Source organism: Corvus cornix, chromosome 4A, assembly GCF_000738735.6.
Source record: "Corvus cornix cornix isolate S_Up_H32 chromosome 4A, ASM73873v5, whole genome shotgun sequence".
NCBI lineage: Eukaryota > Metazoa > Chordata > Aves > Passeriformes > Corvidae > Corvus > Corvus cornix.
Window position 1 is genome coordinate 11934761 of NC_047058.1, and position 23713 is coordinate 11958473.

General features: G+C 39.9%; 1 protein-coding gene across 9 annotated transcripts in view; it reads left to right on the top strand.

The window, feature by feature from the left end:
* The first annotated feature begins 2915 nt into the window (after positions 1-2915).
* The window catches only part of LOC104694446 (phosphatidylinositol-binding clathrin assembly protein-like), a 29274-nt gene continuing 8476 nt past the window's right edge, over positions 2916-23713 (top strand). For 3 of the 9 annotated variants that reach the window (XM_039571861.1, XM_039571862.1, XM_039571860.1), the window contains exons 1-15: positions 2916-3337; positions 11053-11195; positions 12385-12460; positions 13279-13381; positions 13575-13668; positions 13773-13884; positions 14919-15025; positions 15636-15677; positions 19039-19124; positions 20205-20328; positions 20971-21107; positions 21404-21507; positions 22333-22479; positions 22920-22979; positions 23078-23188. In XM_039571861.1, coding sequence (XP_039427795.1) covers positions 3205-3337; positions 11053-11195; positions 12385-12460; positions 13279-13381; positions 13575-13668; positions 13773-13884; positions 14919-15025; positions 15636-15677; positions 19039-19124; positions 20205-20328; positions 20971-21107; positions 21404-21507; positions 22333-22479; positions 22920-22979; positions 23078-23188 — 1579 coding nt within the window. In that variant the 5' untranslated portion in view covers positions 2916-3204. The remainder of the gene's footprint in view (positions 3338-11052; positions 11196-12384; positions 12461-13278; positions 13382-13574; positions 13669-13772; positions 13885-14918; positions 15026-15635; positions 15678-19038; positions 19125-20204; positions 20329-20970; positions 21108-21403; positions 21508-22332; positions 22480-22919; positions 22980-23077; positions 23189-23713) is intronic. The other 6 variants (XM_039571864.1, XM_039571863.1, XM_039571866.1 and 3 more) reach the window with 5 other exon arrangements.

Consider the following 23713-nt stretch of genomic DNA (forward strand, 5'->3'; position numbering starts at 1 on the left):
AACCTGTCATGTTGTAGCAAACCTTTGGAAGTGGAAAGCTGCTGTGTGGAGTCCCACATGATAATTCATTGAAGCCACTGAAGGAGGAGGTAAGTTAAGTCAATTTGCAGAATTGAAAGCCACCCAATTAGCCCTAGAGACTGCTGAATGAGGAAAGTGGCCATACCCTGTCTCTACACTGACTCTTGGATGGTGGCTAATGCCCTATGGGGGTGGCTACAGCAGTGGAAGAGGACAACAGGCAGCACAGGGTTAAACCCATCTGAGCTGCTGCACTGTGGCAGGACATGGCTGCACTGCCAGAAAACATCACTCTGGAGGTACATCATGTGCATGATCACATGCCCAAATGCCACATCATCAACAAACATGGAAACTATGAACTGGTAGACAAAACTGTCAAAATTGAAGTAGGTCAGGTGGACCTGGACTAGGAGCATAAGCATGAGCTATTTGTAGCTCAATGGGCCCATGAAACATTTAGGGAGAGACAGAAAATACAGATGGGCTCATAAGCGAGGGGGGGACCTGACCGTGGCGGCCATCACACAGGTCACATGTGTGAAACGTGGATGTGAAATATGCTGCAATCAAGTGAGTCAAATCCCCCTGGAAGAGAGGATGCAAATCCTGGCAATGGACTATTCTGGACACAGCCACAAAGACGCCAAGGCGAGCGCTACATATTCACCACGGTGGGAGCAACCACCAGGAATGAACTGGGCTGAAAAAGAGTGAGTTTCACAAGGAATTGAGTGACTGCAATGATGACACAAACCCAGCTGGTGTTGGTGCCCGAGAATTGAACATGCTGCTTCTCCTGAGCACCCATCTTGAAAGATGGGCTCAAACTACAGCCTGTTCTTATGAACATTTGGAGGAGCAGAGGAAAGCCACAGAATGGGAGAGTGTCTATTAAAGGACAGGAGATAGTTAATGAGAATGTATAAACCCATGTGCTGGGTATAAAGATGGTTTAAGTATGCAGTATAAGTTGGTAAGAAGACATTTCAGTAGTCCTTGTTCCCTGTGGCCATCTCACAGTCAAGAAGGAATATGCTGAAGCAGTTAAGAAACACCCTTTATATCATACGAATATTATGAAAAGACAAAATTTTTATGTATAGTGAAATGTGCAGTACAGTGAATGCAAGTGTTTCCTGCTTTATTGCTTTTATATGTGTACTGCAATAGCAGACGGTTGGCGTGTGGCAGTCTACCCACATATTTATGGAGTATTTCATTTTAGGGATAATGTAAGCAATAGAGCTTTAATCGGCACCCTAAAATATGAGTTGGCTGTCAGAAGCTGCTTGATTTTTGTTTATAACACTCGTATTCAACTGCCTCCTTTTTACTCTCCTTACTTTTTGTATTTTTACTTCAAAGTAAAAATAACTATTGCTGTGTTCTATTTGTATGAGTGTTCACACTTATATTAGTGTACTATAAATGCAGAAGTTAAAAAAATACTCCTCCATGGAATGGCCTGGGAAGAGTGTTTGTTCTGACTGAGTAGTAGTGATGCTGCATTTTTTTGTCACAGTACTGGGTTTTGCTGGGATGGAGTTAATTTCCCTCATGGCAGCCCTCACAGGGTAGTGCTGGGTATCAGTAGCTTCAAAGGTGTTGAGAACCCACCAGTGGTTTGGCTACAGATGAGCAGGGCTCCACGACATCCAGGCTGCGGCTCAGTCTCATCTCCCAAGCAACAAGTGGTACGACAAGAGGAATTAGCCCCCAGTTGTGCCAGGGGAGGTTCAGATTGGATATTATTCACCAAAAGGGTTGTCAAGCTTGGGAACAGGCTCCATAGGGCAGTGGTGGAGTCACCAACCCTGCAGGGATTTAAAAGACGATAGATGTGGCACCACTTGGGGACAGGGTTTAGTGGTGTGCTTGGCAGTGCCGGGTAAACGGTTGGATCGATGAGCTCCGCGGTCTTTTCCAACCTAAATGATTCTACAGCCCCTTGAAACAGGCTCAGCATGGGAGGTTGGGTTCTTTTTTTTTTTTTTCTTTTTTTTTTTTTTTAAGACGTTCCTTCTGAAGGTAAAGTCCGCAAGAGAAAAGAAAAGTCATCACCACAAAAACTAGTGTAACCGGGTCTAGCAGGTGTCCCTGCCCACGGCAGGTAGGTGGAACTAGACTATCCTTAAGGTCCCTTCCAACCCAAACCGCTGAGATCTGTGATGAAAATCTCATCTCAATCGTTCCCCTCGTCCACCCCTCGGCAGCACGGCCCCCGCTCCTCCGCCGGTGCTTCTCCCACCGCAAACTCGCCGTGACGACTCGTCAGATTTTTAATTCATACCCACCCACGAAACAAAGAGCCGGCGGGCAATTCCCTGAAAGGAGGCTGTAGCCAGGTGGGGAGTGGCCTCTTCTCCCAGGCAGATAGCGACAGAACGAGAGATCATAGTCTCGAGCTGCACCAGGGGAGGTTTTGGTTCGACATTAGGAGGAATTTCTTCACAGAAAGGGTGATTAGACATTGGAATGGGCTGCCCAGGGAGGCGGTGGAGTCACCGACCCTGGAGGTGTTTAAGAAAAGACTCAGTGCCGTGGTGTGGTTGACATGGTGGTGTCCCGTCACAGGTCGGGATCAATGATCGCAGAGGTCTTTTCCATTCGAGTTGATTCTGTGATTTTGTGGTGCTGGGGGCGGCGAGTCACGGAGCGCCTCGGCGCTGCGGGGGGTGGGTCCCCACCGCCCGCGGACACCTGAGGCCCGGCGGGCGGGGCGGCCTTGGCTCCTACCCCGCTCCTGCTCCCGGCCCCGTTCCGATCCCGCTGCCGGCCCCGTTCCGATCCCGCTCCCCGCCCCGCTCCACTCGGGCCCCGGCCCCGCTCGGCAGCGGCGGGGCGGGCGCGGGGCGGGCGCGCGGTCACCTGACGCCGCGGCCGCCGCCATTTTGTCTGTGAGCGTAAATGTGAAAGGGAAAGCCGGGGCGCACCCGCGGGCGGAGGCGGTAGCGCCGAGTGGCGCCGGGAGCCGAGCGATCGCCGCTCCAAGGAGCAGCGGGAAGAGCCCCGCGGCGGCGGCCCAGAGGAGCCGCTGAGGCGGAGCCCGGCGAGCGCTCCCGCCGGAGGGAGCCGCCGGCGCCCTTCCCTCGGGAGGCTGCGCTCGCCCCCGGCCGCGGGGGAGCCGCCGCCCCGGCCTTGCGTGGGGACCGCGGCGGAGCCGCCGCCAGGGCCGCGGCGATGATGTCGGGGCAGTCGATCACCGACCGCATCACGGCGGCGCAGCACAGTGTGACCGGCTCGGCCGTCGCCAAGGCTGTGTGCAAGGCGACGACCCACGAGGTGATGGGCCCCAAGAAGAAGCACCTGGACTGTGAGTAGGACCCGGCGGCGGGGCCGGGTGGGCCCGGGGTTGGAGCTCCGAGCAGCCGGGCAGCGGGCCCTCCGGCCGCGGACGGGGGACAGGGGAGAGCCGGCCGCTTGCACCTGGAGCGGGGGGTCCTGTAAATCTGGGTGGACTTGACTGGCGTGATCTCCAGAACTTATTTTCCACGTGGAGGGAGTGAGGTTTGTAACACCCTGTCGCGCCCGGGGAGCAAAAATATTCCAGCCTCATGAGCTGTTGCCGGTGAGAGCTGCTTACCTCTTGTGCTCTGGATACAGTGGTGCTTTTTAATCCGGCACCTGGGGAAAAGGTGTGTTTGCTGTTGCAAGCCAGAATTTAATTTTTTAAGCGCTGTTTCGTCCTTGTGTGCATCCTGTGGATTACAGCCGTTTAAATATTCCGAACATTTCCTGAAATATCATAGTTTTCTGTCTTACGGCTCGCGAGACTAGGTAAAAGATTAGAAGCGAGGTAAAGGGAAGGGGATAGGTCGACCAGTGCATCTCTTCTGGATGAGAGAATGTTGCCGATAATACATTTAAACTTAATATCTTACAACCCCTTTCTCTATACCAAAAGATGCAGAGAGTTACCCCTGAAATCTACAGAAATACCGGTGGTGTTGCTTGCCTACAGGCTTTAGTAATAGGGTAGCAGTTGGAGTTCCTGTCTGACTGCTCGTAAGTGCACAAACCTTGTACGTTCTGTAGCACACCCGCTCCCCAGCGCGTAAAAGCGAGATTAAGTGTGTGTGTGTGTTTCCATTAAGGAGAGGAAAAAAGGCGTGAAGCCTTTTGCTGGTTTCTTCTAAGACAGGCTGGTAGTTTTGCACGATTCGTACAAGTTGATGGTACTAAAGGAGCTGCTGTTCAGACTCTCAGCAGAAGCGTTCTGGGTTATATTGTTTGAGGATAGTTGGGATGTGTGACCCTGTGACACTGGTCTGCTCATACTGGCCTGTGTGAGAGCTTTCAGTGTGGATCAAACAGTTAAAACCAGCCAAATATGTATTTCACTTGTTACTGATTTGAATGGGTGGGATCCAGCTACAGTAGCAAATATTGCAGCTATTGTGTTGAAATTAAAAGCCTTAAAACTGGGTAACTGACAATTTCTTTTTTAAAGATACCTTTCTAAAGTTACCTTATTTCTACTGGTCTTGTGTTCTGCCAGTGGTACAAGTTAATGAGGTAACTCCTGAGTCCAGAAAAGGCAACATAACAGGAAGCCAGAAAGTGGTTACAGTTTGCTCAATAGTTTGAAAGCTGCTGAATCCTAAAAGAGGTGTAGTGTGTTATTTGAAGATATTATTGAAATAATGTCATCTACTATAAGTCACCCTTAGAAAAGAAGAAAATGGAAACATGGAACAATTCTTAACTTGAGAATATCATAAACTGAGATTGCCTTTTGACTAACAAGTTTCTTTTGATCCCAGTCTGTTTAGAGCTGTCAGTCAGTCTCCTGAAGGTCCCTTTCTGTGCCAGATAAGTTCTGTTTTCTGGTGTGATTCATTTGCTCAGACTTTGACCTAAGACAGACAAAAATCTTGTTGTGACTTGGTATCTGAGGAATGATTTGGTGGGGTAGGGAAAAAAAGATGTGAAATACGGTACCTTAAATATGACGGTAAGGGGTTAAAAAAATCCCAATGAACATGCTGGTGTCTTCATCAAGCATACCTAGACACTGCTTTTCAAAGATCTGCAGCCCTTTGAGTGGCACTTCTTATTTTGTCACTTGTACACAAGACTTACTTGTATTAAATGCGAGCAGGTAGACATGAAATACTGTAATCTCTGGGGAAAAAAATCACAGAGTATGTTCTTCCAAGATACAGTGCAAGTAGTTCCCAATTTAAGTACATTATGAAGGAAAACATAGCTTGGATTTAATGTGAAACTCTGGTAGTTGTACTCTGGTCACTACGTGTGTGTGTCATTCAAAATGCTACACCATCTGGTATTATTTGTAATTGCTGCTCAGGAAAAAGCTTTACCAGGAACATTTTTTTGAGAGTTGCTGTAGTTGTATCAGAGATTGTGGAGGAGTATCAATTTGTGCTCTCTGTTCAGATTAATTCTTAAAATCCCCTTACTGCCAAGTTTCCTCAGTAAGAAAAACTGGGGTATTACAATATAGGTTTTTATAGAAATATGTTACATATGCAGTGTCTGAACTCGTATTTAAGAGTCTTGGGGTTTGTCTGACTACTAATTGCTGAGTAGTATAGTCATATTTTACTTTAAGAGTGAAAAAACACCCACAAAAAAAACAACCCCAAAAATCTAAGCAATGTCAGTGGGAATACTTGGGGATTTACCTTTCAAAGTAGGTCACAGTGTCCTAAATAAGTCAGCAGATCTATTTCTGTAGTATTTTGTAATATTTTTGGATAATATAATAAGCTATATAGAGACTGATCATTCCTCTTAGTGGAGCACCTGAACGTCTTGTCTCTTCTTTCCTAGTGTGGGTCCGCTCACTTCCCTCAGCCTTCTGAGTGTGGTTTGCAGCAGAGTGGGGCTGTTACGCTTTTGGAGGCAAACCTGCTCTTGTCTAATACTGAAGAGTCACAAGAAAAAAGAATAAGTTAAAGCTGTAGCCAAGCTGGTAACTGGAAGAGTAGACTTGTGTGTAGACCAAAACTTGGAAAAAACAAACCCCTAAATTAATTGCAGCTTAAACTTTTAAATTAACACAGTAATGAAAAAACAGCTCCTGTTTAACTTGTATACAGCCCACTTAAGAAATGCAGGGGTGGGGAAGGTAGTTAATGTTGCTAATCAAGACTTAGAACTTCCATATGTATACAAGCTTTGGAAACCTTCTAAGTAGTGGTAATTCTGGCACTGTAATTCTGGTACTGCCCATTCTTTCTTTTGGCAGCCAGAGCTTTTTGACTGTCAAGTGAGTGGTGATGCAGTGTGATTCTTGCAGAGATGTGTAAGCTGTGATACAGGACAAAGGCAGTTTCTTGAACTCTTTACACAGACTAGTGGCTGTCATTAACTTGAAGTTCTTTAGCAATTTGTGAAGTTTTTCAGTACAAAAATTGAGGAAATTTAACTTGAACAAAAAAAATAGGTAATATTGTTGGAATCTATATATGGGGGTTGTATATAGCTTTTAAAAAAAAACATTATGGGCTGTCTGTCCTGTATCCTTGTTTAGTGGGGGAGTGGAGCAGAATAGCTGAATTGCTTTGCTTCTGGTAAAGTAACTCAAAATTCAGATTTAGCTGTTATTATTTAACTGAAGCTTAAAGATTGCTCTCAAATGTGCACTACAAGAGCACATTGGCATAGCAATGTTTGTAACAGTTGAGTGCTATCTTTTAAGTCTTCCAGCAAAACTGGTTGCATTCCTTGGCTAACATTTAGAAAATTGGCTGAAGTGGCTCTGATGTTCTACATTTTTGTAATGTGCCATTTATGATGCAACTTTCTAGAAGAAAATGTATTTTTTTTTTTAAGATTGCTGGGGCTGAGGACAATCGTCTTAATTCTTACATCTGTCTTAGAGCAGCTTCAGTCCTTCAGTTCAGCTTCCAAAATGGAAGAAATACATTCATATTAAACCTCTATGGTTGCCTTTAACTTATGTATGTACAGCTCTCTGGAGAGAGATTCCTGACTCAAGGAAATTATTATTTTTCCTGTTACTTAAAAGTTGAAAAGTATGTCAGTTTTTGTTTGTGCCTGGCTGAGAATTTTCCAAAAACCTGATATATGTATATTTTATTTTGTTTTTAATATCTGGATTTATGCATGCTGTTCTCTGAAGAGCTATATAGCTTCATAGATGATGTGCCAGTATTTCAGATGAGTTGTGGAAAAGAAATACTCAGTACTCTTCTAGGCAGTAAGATTTCCACAGCTCTTCCAGGCTGCTTGGAAGCCCCTATGGTACTCTTCTGGTTTAAAGCTGTTCAATTTTTTTCAATTTTTTTTTCTTTTCTTTTTCCTTTTTTTTTCCTGTGTGATGTTAACATGTTTCTAAATTCCATTCTAGAAATAGCACCACAGTTTCACTTGCAGTTGAAATGATTCCTCTGGGTAATTGGCAAAATGCTTTGAGTGGTGAAGTGTTTATGTAAGTACTGCGATAAGAAAATGAGCATCACTCACCCTATGCATTTCATTCCAATTTTTGCTGCCAACATCCATGTTACTGTTGCCCAGCTGTCAGTCTCTCAGGTGCATGTGTTCCTTTTTACTTCCAGATGTATGGGGATAATAGCCTTTTCCTTCTGTGCTACCAGCTGTAATAGATCCCTACAGTTGTCTCTATATAGATACTCCTGTTGCAGGCTTAGAAGAATCATATTAGAGAAGGGGCACTTTTCTTTTTATGTGTCTCAATTGCAGAATTAAAACGTAATGCCAGCTTTATTTTTATTACTAGTTGTAAAACAGTAATTTAAAAAAATACCCCAAGTAGCCTTATTGAGGGCTTGAAGTAGCCTTATTTTTAAACTTGTGCTTTTGCAACACACTCTTAAGAAAGTCTAGTTTTGTCTTAAAAAATGCACTGAGATTTTTTGCTTTGTTTAGTATTTTAGAGACGTTTTGTTTGTCTAAGCATGTGTTCTTCAGTATTGGTAACTGTGGCTTATTTGTTAGGGTGTTGAAGGAGATTTTGGAATGAAAGACCATGCTGTTCTGACTACCCCCTGTAAAAATTGTCTTCAGGGCAGCCTGTGGGTGTTGTCTTCAGTGCGTGTCTCGAGTGCATGGGACTGGCAGCTCACTCAGGCCCTCGAACCTCAGTCACAGCTTGAATTAGACTCCCAGTGGCCCTGCCTATGTGAAGTATTTCATTTTGGTTGCCTTTTGAAATGGACAGACATGTATCTTACAGAAGCCAGTAGCACTTGCTAAAAACTTACTAGCACTTCCACAGAAGTGCCCACACTTGAGAATCAAACAATAACGAGAGCTTCTCAAATACAGCAGAGCTCTGTCAGCTCCACTCTGTTACTGTCACTTGACAGAAGACATCTGCATGGCTTCTTGTGGAAGTAAACCTTTTTCCTGGCATAAGCCAAAAAAATGTTTTGTCTGTTTTATGAATGTGGGGCTTAAGGAGGGTTCACGAGTTAGAGCATTGGATGCAGGTGCTAACAGTAGGATTCCTGTCACATTGTGCCCGAGCAGCACTGTAAGAACACTCAATAGCAGTCGCAGACATTAGAACGTGCAAAGGATCTCCCAGTGTTAGCATCATCTTGGCGTCTGCTGGAACATCTGCTGGGAGACCTTAGCTTGAGGGAAGGTGACAGGACTGAAATCTCTCTGGAGAGCGCTGGCAAAATATGAATGAAAATAGCTTGGCTAGCTTGACTGGAGAGCAGCAAGATTTTAGGTTTTAGCCTGGATCTTCCTTCCTTTCATCCGTTATTTAATAAGCACGTTTAATATTGAAAAATCTTCAGTGAAAAATTTGACTTGCTTACTGCTTATGTGAAGGAAAAGGATTTTGTGCTGAATTAATATTTTTGACAGGCTGTGTAGTCATTGACCTCAGCAGATCAATGGAATTTCTTTAACTGTTACCTAGTGTTATAGGTATCACATTTTATAGAGTTTGTGGGATTTTTGTTGGTTGGGTTTTTTTTGTTGCTTGGTTGGTTTTTATAAACTAAGAGTAGGACTTGTAATAGTCCTGTAACATTTCTGTGCTGGGTACAGACACATCAGCTGCTGCTCTTAGACACTGCTCAGTATTTTCCATGTATCTCTATAATACTTGATTATAAACTGATTGGATTTAGGAAGACTTAGTTGCCTTAGTGTATTTTGAGAGAACTACTTAGAAATGTCGTAACAAAATCCTCATTCAGTTGATGAGGCTGTTGAATTACAATTTAGTATTTTTTCTATGTATAAATTCTGGGATTGGGACTTGCTTCATTATATGGGGCAATAATTGCCTGTGAACTGTTTGGACTTCTAGGTTAAAGTACTTCTTAATTTGACAGAACATATGATGATATAGCCATGAGTAGGGAGAAGTAGCTAAAAAATTACATGGGTTTTGAGAAACTTCACATTTGTAAGTATTGAACTATTTGAATACTACTCAGCAATAACGTTTTGATGTACAGCTTGCTTAAAGCTTCTTTCCAGTGCTCTTCTTTTTGTGCAGTTATTTCAGCATTTTTGTGTGTTGATAATGAGCGAAAGTTTTCATCCCAGCTTCCACATTTTGTACATACTTGGAAACTTCTGACACCTGAATGAAATTAGTAACTTTACTACAACTTGCATTTTATAGCTTTTTGCCTTCATGAGATACTATCTAAAATTCTTTACTCTGTTAAAATTACTCTGGTTATTAAACTATTTTAAACAGTGATCCTTAATCAAAGGATTTTGTTCTTAATAAACTGATCTTTAATTAAGGTACATCTGTAATATACGCTGTGCACTAGAAAGATAAAAATCCTAAATGCAGTATTTCTGTGAAATACTTTGTCCTAAACTATCGATGTGTGAGTTCTAAGTTCACATTTAAATTGCTTACGATGACACGGTCTGTCCTCCGTGCTGCTTCCAAGGCAGAGGAGTTGGCTGTTTCAGTGGTGCCAACACCTTGGAATTCAGTTGCTGCCTGGCTTCCCAGGCACCTGCCCTTCTTCGGGTCCTTACCAGCCAAGTCCCACAAACAGCAATGGGCTCTGCTGCCAACGGGCTGCTCACAAGCTCAGCTTAAATGAGAGGTCACAAAGGAAGCTTTTCAAACCAGATGTTTGTTTTACTGGCTTTGCCCAGTCCTTAGGGTGTACTTTGATCACACCTGAGCCAAATTTAGCACAGAGAGAGAAATAAACGTCTGGTGTGCATGTCTTGAGGGGTTTAGAGTAGTCCTGGATTCAGTTCTCTGCTCTTTTCTCAGCCAGTACCTTCTTTAGCCTTCTCAGGCAAGTGCTCTTCCCATGTGTCTGCTGGAGCCTGTTCTGGTTTTGTACCAAATTTCAGGCAGAGTCTTGAACCTCTCTGTCTCTGACCTCCCAAGTTAATGTTCTACTATTGAGTTTACTGTCAGTCTAGGACACAAAGGGCTTTTTTATATGAAAGCCTGAGACCCACCATGATCCACCGCAAACTATTCAGTAGGCTTGTGACCAGGCGTTTTTTAAGCTAAGTGGAAGGGTGGATAGATGCAAATTCTTGCTCTTAATTCTTACAGAAAAGAGGCTTATTTTACAGATTTGTAGCATCTCATTTGCCATCATGTGTAAGTACTCAGGCGTAGGTCAGAGTGGCAGGCTTGTGCTGCCTGTTGATCTCACGAGGTTGGGATGTCTCAGCTCTTCCTTGCTTCTCAGATTTTCACTCTTTTTGCTAGATTGAGTGGCCTCAGGCATTGAGCATCCAGAAGGTTGCTTACATTGGCTTTCAGAGACTAATTTGGGCTCCCTTGTGTATCTAATGGAACAGGTTATTTATTGATAATATAAGAGATATTGGGACTTGGTAAAATTATTGAAATATCTTTGAAGTTCATACATGGAGTCTTTCAGTAAAATGCAGTGAATCTGAGTAAGGAGGGTAAAGGAGCTCAATTATTTCTTAAACAAGGAACTGAAGTTAATGCTTCCAGTAAGAATTCTCAGTGTAAAAAACACAAAATAACATGTTGATCCTCTGAGCATGTAACTCATTGTAATGCTTTAATTCTTTTCCCCTTTAATTTAGATCTAATACAGTGCACAAATGAAATGAATGTGAATATTCCACAGTTGGCAGATACACTCTTTGAGAGAACTGCAAACAGTAGCTGGGTTGTAGTGTTCAAAGCTCTAATTACAACACACCACCTCATGATGTATGGAAATGAGGTAAGACATGATTCGTTCTTTTAAAGTCTCCTTGACAGCTTTTAAAAAATTGTGTCAGTCTGTAAAGCATTAGATATGTACTTCAGTTTTTCAAAGATTTTGTTTTTCCTCTGCTGATGGCTCTAAAGTATTTGTCCAGAGGGGGAAAAAAAAATATTTCTTCATGATTTCAATACCAAAATATATCAGTGTTTCCAATTTACCTGCAGCTATCTTGGTTGGTCTGTGAGGGAATGAGTGACCTTTCTAGAATAAAGACTTGAAAAACTTCTGATGAGCTTTACTTCATTAGGGTAGCACTTATCAGTAAGAGCACAGCAGAAGTCTTGTTAGCACTCCATAAATGTGCAGCCAACCTAATAACAGATAAGAAAGAATACTTGCTAAAGGGGAGAGGAATATGGTGACTAGAATATTTGATCTTGCAAGACATCATCTAATGGGTTGAGTCTTCATATGTTGTTGCTGTTAACATTCCTCTGAAACATCTTTCTACTGCATTTAATTCACTTAATTTTTTTCATCACAATTTTTTAAAAGCTTCCTAGCCAATAATGTGGTGTTAGAAATGTAGCCTCTCTTGCACAAGCCTTATCTTAAAAGCTAAACTTTGGTCAGGTGGCAGTCCTGAACCTGTGTGTGGTCACTGACCTAAGAAATGATTGTTGACTACTGGTAATATTGAAGTGATGATTCTTAAAAGTGCCTTCCAGCCATTAAACTGCTGGGAAAGCTTGGTGATCCTCCTCTCTGCAAAGCTCTATGAACTTGTTTGAAATGACCTGTAAAACATAGTGTGCTCTTCACACTACAGCACTTAGAGCTGTGTCAAACTTCAGGAGCTTGGATAATGCAAGTAGTATTTTTGTTTTGTGTTTTCTAGCTTGTCTGTTTTAAAGTACAAAGTTAACTAAGCAGCTTCCTCTAGGATTATTTGTATTTTATTCATGGGCAGTGATGTCTCTTTGTTTAGTTTAAATTTATATTTTTGCCAAATGGAGTTTTGGGCTTAAGAGGCTTTGCTATAAGTATTTTCAGGTTTTCCTCCAAATTTTTCCCTTTTAACTAATTTTTATTGTTGATAGAGATTACTAGAAACAGTTACAAGGTAAATGTAGTTTGCTTGTAATATGCTTCTATATTTTGACTCCCACAACAATGAAATCATCAACTTTTTCTTCACCAACAGCGCTTTATCCAGTATCTTGCATCCCGGAACACTTTGTTCAACTTAAATAACTACCTGGACAAAAGTGCCATGCAGGGTAAGGATCTTTCACTGAAGGAAATAACTACTCCTTTTTTCTCTGTGATGGTACATGTATTGATGCACACTAGGAGCCAAATGACATTTAAATGGAAGGCTATTTTGAGTTCTATTGCATGAGACACCAAAGAATGTCCAGAGAAGAATATAGACACAGGGAAAGTGAGATTCTGAGTTACCTAGGTGAGTGCTAGAAATCTGTTTGTAATGTATGTAGCATTGCTCACACAGCTGTAAATTTTGCTAAGTGAACTCTTGATGCTCATTAGAGTAAACCTGATGAATTGTCAGCACAATAATAACTTTTGTTGTTGCATTTTAAAGCCTCAGGAGTAAATATTTACTGTTAAGGTGCATGGAATGGTAACTAGGTTGTGCTTGTAATTAGGGAGAGCTTCTTCAAATCTCTGATAAGTCCTTTAATTACTTCCTAATGGTAGAAAACATTTTTAGGTCTTTATGTGGGTTTTGAGGGATGGCAGATAAGTTACCAAACTCTTCAGCATTTTACTAGGAATATATTTTTGTTCTGATTTCAAGAACATCTTAACAAGAACTGCTTGATGCTTGCCTAATCTTTTATGCTTGGTTCTTGTCTAATATTTTAATGTGTTCAGGTGTTTATTCTCATAATTGCAACAATTGCTTTCCTAATCTTAGCAACTTGGGAAGAAACTAACATCGCATCTCAAGACTCTGGAAAGTGCCTAGGAAGTACTTTTAATGTAAAATAGGCTAGTAGGAGAACAGGTCTTGAAAAGAGCTGAAAAACAGTACCCCTTCAAAATGTCTAACTTATAAATGCTTAACTTTTAGGCTATGATATGTCTACCTTCATTAGGCGATACAGCAGATACTTGAATGAAAAAGCACTTTCATATAGACTTGTAGCAGTTGACTTCACCAAAATGAAAAGAGGGTAAGGCTACTGCTGCTGCTTCTGTTTGATCTTTTTCCTATGGCAGGGGCGGGAGGAGGGGGAACACAGTTGTTCTTGAGCTTGTCATAGAATGCTGTTCTTTTGGCACTTTGAAGCAATATTGTACTGTTGCAACAACACAATGTGTGCTGAGGTCTCTGTATCTTGTAAATGTGTGTCTTTTACTCTGTAGGATAGATGGAGTGATGAGAACTATGAATCCTGAAAAGCTTCTGAAAACCCTTCCAATCATACAGAACCAGCTTGATGCACTCCTTGATTTTGATGTAAGTACTTTAAGCTCAATGTTAAGTAACACTCTCTCATTTTGAAGTGAGAGTTTTATTATTTTGTTAAATACTAATTTACTTTCTCATTGCTTTCTACACAGGCAAATCCAAATGAACTAACAAATGGTGTTATAAATGCTGCCTTTATGCTCCTCTTTAAAGATTCCATTAGACTTTTTGCAGCATACAATGAGGGGATTATTAATCTTTTAGGTATGTGAGAATTTTTCTAGCTTTTGAATTTTTGTGAAAGATACTGAGAAAACTAAACAACATAGGCAATTTCTGACTGCAGTTTCCTAATAAATTGTCTCTGCTCTATTGCTGTTAAATGAAGCCTGTCTTAGTTTTAGTGACCAGGAGCATAGGCTTACACATCCACTTCTACCTGGAAGAATACATGTTGAAACAGAAAGTGAAATGAGAGGATGACTGGTGAGACTGGAACAAAGATACCATAAAAGTGCAATGGATAACCTTTGCAATTGGACTGTAAAGGTTTAGTGAGATACATGGTGTTTTGAGTATTTAATTTACTCACAGTATAGCTGAATTCTGTTTTCCTGTACTTTCTTTAAAGCTTGACTTGTCACCTTTGACTGGTACCTGAATCTGCCTGAGCTGATTAGATGAAATGTAGGAGTTTTTGTAGAAGGGTGATAAGCTCTTAACAAAGCTTTTTCATTCCTATTTAAGCAAATTTATGAATGAAATGATCAGTTTGTTCTGTTCATCCATTAGTTTTTACTCAGTTACGTATTTGTAAGTATATAGGGCAAAACCATAAGAAGTGATGGATGTGGTTGATGCTCCTTTTGGTAGGTCAGTTCAGTATATGTAGCCACTTCAGTATCAAAATATATTGATACAAGGTCTAAAAAGGTAAATAAATACCAGGAATATTTTCAAATGATAAGATCATTTGTCTCATTGCCAGCTAATGAGCTGACTTTCTGAAAATATTCACCATAATACCTAATTTAACAATTTGCACTGATTCACATCCATGTTTAATAAATTTTTGCGTTATCATGTAATACACTGAAACAGAAAAATCTGTGGTTTTGTATTGACTGACTTACTACAAAAGGTTTCAGGTATTCATGTAAGCTTGAAAATCTGAATAGCTTTGAGTTACTCCTGTCTGTTCTCTTACTGTAGCTTGTCTCAAATTAACTTCTATAATACAGTGTCAACTTTTTGCTGGGGAGGGTATTATCTTACAAGAGTTCTATTTGCATCCTCAGAAAGATATTTTGATATGAAGAAGAACCAGTGCAAAGAAGGCTTGGATATTTACAAAAAATTTCTAGCCAGAATGACCAATTTGTCAGAGTTCCTCAAAGTAGCAGAGGTAAATAAATCTACATGTATGGAAAGGATATAATTTAGCTGTCTGTATTGGTACAGTATCAATATTCATAAAAACACCTTTAAACAGATTGTTTGTTTAACTTCACTATAAAAGGAAGTATTCTAGAGATTAGGTATTTTAAAGATTGTATATGCTTATTAACATGGGGTGGGATTCTGGGGTATCCTTTTTATTAGCCAGACCACAGAAAGCTTTCTGAAGTATTATTATAAATGTTGTGGATGCTCCAGAACGTATAAACTATATGTTACAGGCTATTTAAAGATATTTATAGGGCTCTCCTGTACTGTAAGTGCTAAAAAATGAAGTAGTTTCAGTAAGCGGTGTAGCTGTTTCTAATGCTTTTAGTAGGCTTTTCTGCATGGAAATTAGGCTAGATGAAAAGCTGAGTTTGCCTTGAGATGCATTTTAATGTCTTTGTGACTTCTAAGGTGTGTTCCTAGTGAAACTTGTACCAGTTCAAAAAATTATGAATATCCCTTTTTAATACGCTAGCTTCTATGTCACATTCGGACACTGCTGGGTTTTAGTTCCATTGCCACTGCATGTAGTAACGTACTTTTTTTTTCTTCTTTTTTTGTAAACCCAGCAAGTTGGAATTGATCAGGGTGACATTCCAGATCTTACTCAGGTCAGTGTACATTGCTTATTGATTAACCCAATTACGTTGTTCTTTGTGTTTTTAAAGGTTGGTGTGTACCATAGTAATCATTCTTCTCAAGACTGTATTCTCTTCTATGTATTTATAGATGGGAAATAAGTGAAGTAGCTTCTCACATGCATTAAATGTAATCAATCCTTATGCTTTGCAGCTCTTAATGAGATGTTTTGATTTTTAAAGCAATAAAACTCACAGAAAAGAATACTTTTCAAGAACTTCTGGTTTTTATCACAGGGGATTCCATGGCAGGTAAGCCAGAAGTATCTTGCCATACCTAGAGGAAAACCTATTTCACTGTAACTTAATGACAGTGAGCTGGTTCAGTTGAAATTTTTTTCTGTCCCTTAAAGTCTGAAGAATAAATTTGATGTTTCTATATCATGCTGGCTTTGATATTACTCAGTAGTATGAGGGTCATGCACAATGCAGGTTGTGTGCTGGAAAACTCAGTCTGAAAGGTGGAATGCAGGGAAACACCTTCCAATGAGGATAAACTGAGGGGCAGAAGGGAGGTGAGAAAATGGTTTGACCGGGTGAACAGGAAACACTGATAGTCCACGGAGGTCAACAAGGTTATTCTTTGTGAGTCCCTTCAGTTTATAGGGATGTTTCATTTCTCACCTAGGGCCAACCCAACAGAGCAGAGTGTTTGGCTTTTTTCTTTAGCATGGAGTAACCTGCTGAGTGGAATAAACAGCCCCAGGAGACTCGGGCATAAACTGCAGTGCCTTAGAGCTCAATTACTGGAGCTGTTGAAGTGCAGCCAGTGAGAAACTAAAAATTTCATGGGTTAATCATGAAAAATATATCTAGTAGGAAGATTTGTGTAAACTTAATCAGTGTCTTTTTAATATGGAAATCAAACCTAAGTCACAAACTTCCATTGTCGGTGGTGTTCATTACTGACTCCAGTATGATTTCCATCTGAAGCCATGCATGCTTCAAAGTATAAATCTAATGCTTGCTCCTAGCATTTAATATTAATCACTTTAAGAACTTGCCTATGTGGTAGGAAAGATATGTGACTGAAACCATCAGGGTAAGAGCAGGTAATGGTTGAACACAGTAGTTTGATGTTTTCTGTTGGTGTTTGATCTTAGTGTCATACTTTGTCTTTTGATTAGTACTGCGGGCTGTATTATGCTAATCACATTATACTCAAGTCTGAAGTTATTTATACCTCCTGGGTTAGTGTGCACTTGTCCACTTAATTTGGTCATTATAAGGCTTTTGAAAGCAGGTGAGGGTTTTTTATTTACTGAGAATAGGGGTATTTAACTTCATTTTGCTGTGGTTTTTACCTGAAACTTTCAGTGACAAAATCCTTAATATCTACTGTGCCCACAACATTTTATTTCTAATATCTCAGTTGTTTTGTTGTAAGTGCACTTATATTAGAAAAGCAATTCTGAACTGGTGGTAGACCTCAGCATCCTGTGCATTTTGGCAATTTCAGTGCTGCTGTTAAACATTCCACTTAGACAGAAAATTTCATGGCATTTAATGTGAGTTGAATAATTGTACATCCATTTTGTGCCACTTCAAAAGGATTTGCTAGGATTTCTTAATACTGCCACTTTTGCCTGTTTCTATGAAGAAAGTATTTTCCTTTGTAGGTGCCCTGTTCACAGGGATGTTGCTTTCTGTTTATAGCTGTTCCTGTATTTCATGAATGTAACTGGGTCGTTTCCCTCTGTATGGATGTTACTCTGTCATGTGTTTTGGGGGTGAGGAATGGAGGTGAATCATGAAATACAGCCTTTCTCAAGTCAGTGGCTGGATTAGCCCAGGTATATTTCCTGACATAAAACTACCCTGTTCACTCAAAGTCTGACATTTTGTTGGATGTCTGCAGTAGTGAGAAAGTTCACAGGAGGTTACTGGATTGTTGGGTTTAGTTCTTGTTGTTGAGGGGGTTGTTCAGAGGGTTTTAGAAAAAGTAATTACAGAATATGCATTTCCATACAAATAAGTTTGAGTGGCTTTGGGAGAAAAAAAAGACAAGGAAAAGCTTTCTGGAATTACGGCAGGGTCTCCTGTTACTAAGATTATCTGAGTAGCTGTGCCATGCAATGCCTTTTGTATGCTATTGTGCCTCCTGGAAGACAAAAGTATGGAGAAGTTTGGTTGGTTGGGTTTGTTTTGGTTTTTTGGTTGTTGTTTTTTTGTTGATTTGTTGGTTTTTGGGATTTTTTTGTCCCTGATACCTTTCCAAAAGGATATTTCTAAATGTCCCCCTTCTGGTTTAGCTGTCTGGGTCAAACACTGAATTTATTCATGACCTGTTGTTGAGGGAACTACGCTGTCTTAGCTTACCTTGCTCTGCTTAAGAAATACAAGGTTACAAGGTCAGGTCTTCATTTTAAGACAAGCAGTTTTATAGGATTATTCTAATTGCCTTTTTTTTTTTTCTTTTTTTTTTTTTTTTAATCTCTTGACTCATCTAGCTTGAATTGGGAAGCTAGAATTGCGCTCAGTATTTCAAAGGGGAGCCTGCCAAAGCATTCTGTAAATAATATTTTTCCTCTTTCCAGGAAATGTCTTGTTCTAGCTTTTGGTACAGAAGGGCTAGCAAGGGCAAGTTTGTTTTTCCTCCAAACAATGCCTGTCATATCTGTTCTACCTGCTGAAAGTTGGCAAGTGGTAAGAGAGGCTTAATGTCTCTGAAACCCTGCCAGGTGAGGAGGACTGAGCTGGCAAATAGATTTAAATTTTAGAAATACATTCCCTTAATCTAAATCAGCAGTAGAATTTATTTCACTAGAGTAATAGAGTTGGTTTATCATACAGTTACATGTTGAATAGCTACTCAGTCTGCAGTAGTGTCCTTGGGAGCAGATTAAATTTGATTCCCTGTTTTATCAAACCTAACATCCTGCTGTTGTCAGGCATTTCCACTGCAAGCCTTTGACTGTAAATATTTGAATGGAGAGTGATTGGGTTTTTGTTGTTACGTAGGAAAGTAGATCAAAAATGCCAGGTCTTTGCTTTGGGACTTCTGTGAGTTTAAAGGAGTAGTGCTTAATCATTTCTGGTTATTCAGTTAATTGTAACGTAGCAAATGCTGTTGCCAAAACCAAGAATCTAACTTGCATGCACAGAAGCAGAGCCACTCTGGGGGAATCCTTCCTTTGTGCCTCTGTGTTCCCACTCTTTTTAAAGAACCATCACTGAGTAGATAGAATTTGGGTGTGTAGGATGGTAGCAAAACCCAAAGGCACAATTACTGATGTGTGAGGTTGTTTGTTTTTAGTTGGTGAGAAAACTAATCTGTGTACTAAACAGTGATGTGTTGATAGAAGCAGTGTTTTATAAATACTTCCAATTTTAGGCACCCAGCAGCTTGCTTGAGGCACTGGAACAGCATTTGGCTTCTGTGGAGGGAAAGAAAACAAAGGAAGTCTCTGCTGCCAGCAGGTGAGCACCCAGTGAATTACAGCAATGCTCGTAGTTAAGATTTGTCATTGTCATTCTAACAATTTTCAGAATTCAGTCATGTGGTGTTCTTGATTTTTATCCACTTCTGAATGTATCTTCCTAGAAATATAAGTGAAATATCTAGTGAGTCTGATAGCTTAGCCACATTTGAAATGTAGGTATGTCTGCCTGTGTCTCAGACAGACTTCTGATTATGCTGTAATAAACAACTGAGCTGAGACCTTGTATATTATTCTTGTCCGCTTTTACCTGTTTAAAGTCCTTTGACTTGTAAGATTGATAAGGTGTTTCGATTTTGATACTCTTCTTACCCAAGATAGGATGGTATTTATCTAAACTGTTATTATTTATCTTTATATATTTATGGTCTACCTCTCAGACCATGAACTTATCTTGAACTTCTCATAGAAGTTCTTCAGTCCCTCCTCAGAACAGCCAAATTAGCTTAGATATGTTGTGCTAAAAGAAATTGTGTTATTCTTTCTGTCAAATACGGTATTGGGATGTATGAAAATACTTCTGACTGAATAATGAGAGATCTCTTTTGGCATAGACATTCTCCCACAGCAACTTGGTAAATATTGATAAATGTACCAGGCTGAGCTACTTTCCCAGTTTGCTGTCTTTCTCCTCAGATTTTTTTTAAAGAATATAAGGGTTCACTGCCACAGTATTCTGTTCATATATATAATAAATAGGCAATAACTACTGTGGTTTCTTTGCTGTTACATAGTGTACAAACAACCTTCTGTGCCTCAGCCATTTGAATAACATTCCAGTCTAGTCTAGATAACTTTAAAGAGAAAAGACAACTGCTGTGTTCTGCATTTTCCAGTTCCTACCTGCTGAAACTCGAGGGAGTGACTCTGTACTCGTGCCTCTTTGTCACCAAACTGTTTTTGGGATGTCTGCTCTTATGTACCAGACAGTAAGGGAAGATGTGACTGGGAATGAGGATAACACATGACTAGATAAGGCACTTGATGATTAAGCTGTAAATTATGTATACCTGACTGTGGTTTTTTTAATAACATTTTTTAAAATTATTGCTGTTTTTAGAGCCAGTGCCCTATCCAGTGCTGTTTCCACACTTGCCAATACAGGAATGTCATTCAGCCGGATGGATGAGAAAGAAAAGCAGCAGGCACTGGAGGAGGAACAAGTTAGACTGCAGGCACTGAAGGTACAAAGTTTTTAACAAGTTTTGTATTCCAAGATTTTTATAACTGGATAAAATAGTGAGGAAGCTTGCAAGGTCACTTAGTGCTCTATGTGAGGAATGTGAGCTGTGTGAAACATACACCCATGCTTTGACCAGTGCTGTAAAAATGCAGTGGGTATATCTAGAAGTGTGGGGGATGTAAACCTGAAATGAATGAAAACAAGGTTATGATGTTGCTGCCTTATTATTGGGATGCACATTGGCACAGTGGTTTCTGAACATCTCAATTGAACCATGATGAGACTCATAAAGTAGAGAGATGAGTCTTCCTGTGCAAAGGTCCATTGAGCTGTTTCTCTGAGTGACTATGGAGGGAGCCTGGAATGTGTAGCTTGACTAGAAGTAATTTACATCTAGGCAGTTACGGATTAAAAAATAATTATTTAAAACATCAAATCTCACCTTGATTTTTACATGCTTTGTTAAAACAAATACTCTTATTTCTAATTTCAACTATTTCTCTGGTTTTAGGACTTTACAGAAGAATAACTGTTTTACTTATTAAGACCATAATTAAAAGTTTCTTCTTGGAAAAGGTCTCCAGGACTCAAATGTTAATAAACAAGTAAGACTAAAATGCCAACTGTCTCTCTCATCTTTCAGGAGCAGCGATTAAGAGAGATCTCTGTAGTGTCAAATTCCACTTCCACATCAGCATCCCCAAGCACTTTGTCAGGAAAAAGTGTGAATACCACTGTCGCTGTTGACCTCTTTGCTACACCAGCACCCACAACAAATAGGTGAGAGATACTTTGCTTTCTGAAAGAAGCAGAAATTACTGCACTGGCCTGTAGCTGCACAATTGACTTCAAAACTGTGATCCTAGTTACCTCTCAGGTACCTTTTGCTGATGCTTTCTTGGTGTACCCACAGGAATTTTGTCAGTAAGTGCTTAATGACCAGTTTGTTGTACCAATATTGTTGATGGGCTGCTAGTGAATAAGAGAAAATGAGATTGGTGTGAGTGTTCATAAAAGCAAGAATACAATGCCTGTTACATATCTTCATATTTCTCTCTCTCTCATTTCTTATTCAGCATGCCCAACCTTTCTAGCGATCTTTTTGATCTTCAGCCTGCCTTTGTTCCAACTGTGCAAAGTACTCCAGCTATATCAACATCAGCAAGCAGTGCTTGGGGAGGTGAGCTCATACCTTGATTTGACTGTCTAAATGATGAGGGAATTCTTAGAATACAAGGTTCATACTTAATTGAATCTGCATCTTAAACCTTAACTATTTTTGCATCCAAACATTCATAAAAAAATATGAAGGAAATAATCTGAAAACTGACAAACTTTCATGAGCACAGCATTAATGTTGATGGAACAAAAGAGTGGAACTGTTCAGTAAAGGGGACAGGGAGAAGAAATGTAACTAAAGATCAAAGTTGAAAAATACTGGGAAATAAAACCATAAAATAAGCAGGTGTAACTGAAAAGATCCTGGACTAGTATTTCCATTTAATTAAGCAATATTTAATATACTTCTCATTTAAAAGGTGTTGGTAACTTCAGAGTTCTTGTAAAAAAGCTGTGGATTCCAGTTTCTTCACCCATCCTTCCAAAGAACGGTCAGGTTAGATGTAAAGAAATGGCTTAAATGCCAAAAGAAGGCAATGTTAACACCATGGTAAATGTTAGTGTTTTAATAGGTGGAATTGCTACTCTTACATGCTATTTAAAAGGTAGATTATTGAAGCCAAAAATGTAGTGTCTGACTTCTTTGATATATGATCTGTCGTTCTCCCCCTCCCACCCAATGTCAATACTAGAAATATTTTCCCTAATAGAGAGCTGTTAGGATTTTTCTCTGAAACTAAAAATGTATATCTAAAAGGGCTGACCATTAGGTGGAGTATTTACAATTTGACTTTGTCTAGAGATTCTCATAGTCAATCATTTCAGTCTGTTTTTCTTTTCCATTATTTGTACTCTGTGTTCTTTCCTTCACTTCTGCGTCCGAAAGGTCCTTTCTCGTCTTCAAATGGTTGTGTTGGTTCTCCACCTCATCTGGACATCTTTGACATGAAGCCAGTTGAAGAAGCTGTAAAATCTGCCACCCCTTTCATCAATTCTTCTTTTTCCTCCAAACAAACAGTGGAACTGTTTAGTGGTAAAAAAAACAAACCCCATGTAATTTATTTGCAACTGGAGATAATAATGCTAATAAAGTGGGCCATGGAATCTTCTTGTGGTTTGGGCCAACCTTCACTTTTTATTAACAAGTGAAAGTAGTGCATTAATTCCAGGTGTAGTAAATTATATGCTTCCTTAAACGTTTATTTCTATAGTCAAAATAAATTATTATTTTGTTCTGCTTGCCCAGTCTAGACATCCTAAGACTTGCAGTGTTGCTGAAATCTGCTGATTTCTTTCAAACTGCAACCTTTCTATTTTGTAATGGGGAATGCAGGAGTTACTTGACTTTTCAAATCTGTAAAATAAAAAAAACCTTTTTATAATAGTAAAAATTCTTAACTGCAGACTTAATTGTTGGGCTCCCTCTTCCTTTTTCTCTTTAAAACTGATCTTTTCTTCTCTCTTTTTGCAAAGATGACTTTAGTGGTCATAAACCAACATATGCTTCTGTGTACCATCCTGTGACTGTTGATGGTAATTTGATTTTTTTGGTTTTTTAAAACTTTCTGGTTTCACTGGAATGAATGATATTACTTCATGGGTGTATTTCATTATTCAAATTTTTTTTTCAGGTTTTCCTCTTCATTCAGCTCCTCCGAGTACCACCTCTTCAACAATTAATGTGGACTTTGATGCTGTTTTTGGAGGAAAATCTACAGCACCAGAGTACAGGACTGCAAGTGGTAAAAGCTGCCTTATGACTAATTTATACCCTACAGGCAACAGTTGCTTAACAATTTAGCATAATGGCTATTGTAGTTGAAAATTTAATAACTTAATATATTTGCAAGGTGATTATGGGCTGATAAGAGGCAATCAGTTCAGTTCTAGTTATTTACTTTAAAATTAGCTTTGACTGATTTAATTCTCTGTGTAATAATTGTTTCCTCTCTCTCTGGGGGAACAAACTTTGAACGTGGCCCATTGGATGTCTCCTAATGGGTAAGCTCGTGTTCATTTGTCTTCTGTGCTTTTTCTTGATGCATGATGATGACTTCCCTCTGACTCCATTGAGAGGCAGAGCACTTGCAGAAGTGCAGAACTAGTTGTGTGTGTTGCTTGAAGAATACCTGAGTTAGTCTTTCTCTTCTGTAAAGTATTGTTGAAGTACAATTAAAGATTCTTTTAGAGTAGTAGGTACAATATAGTATTACATGAAAAATAAGTTAAACTATGCTTCTATCAAAGTCTTAAATACTTTCATTATG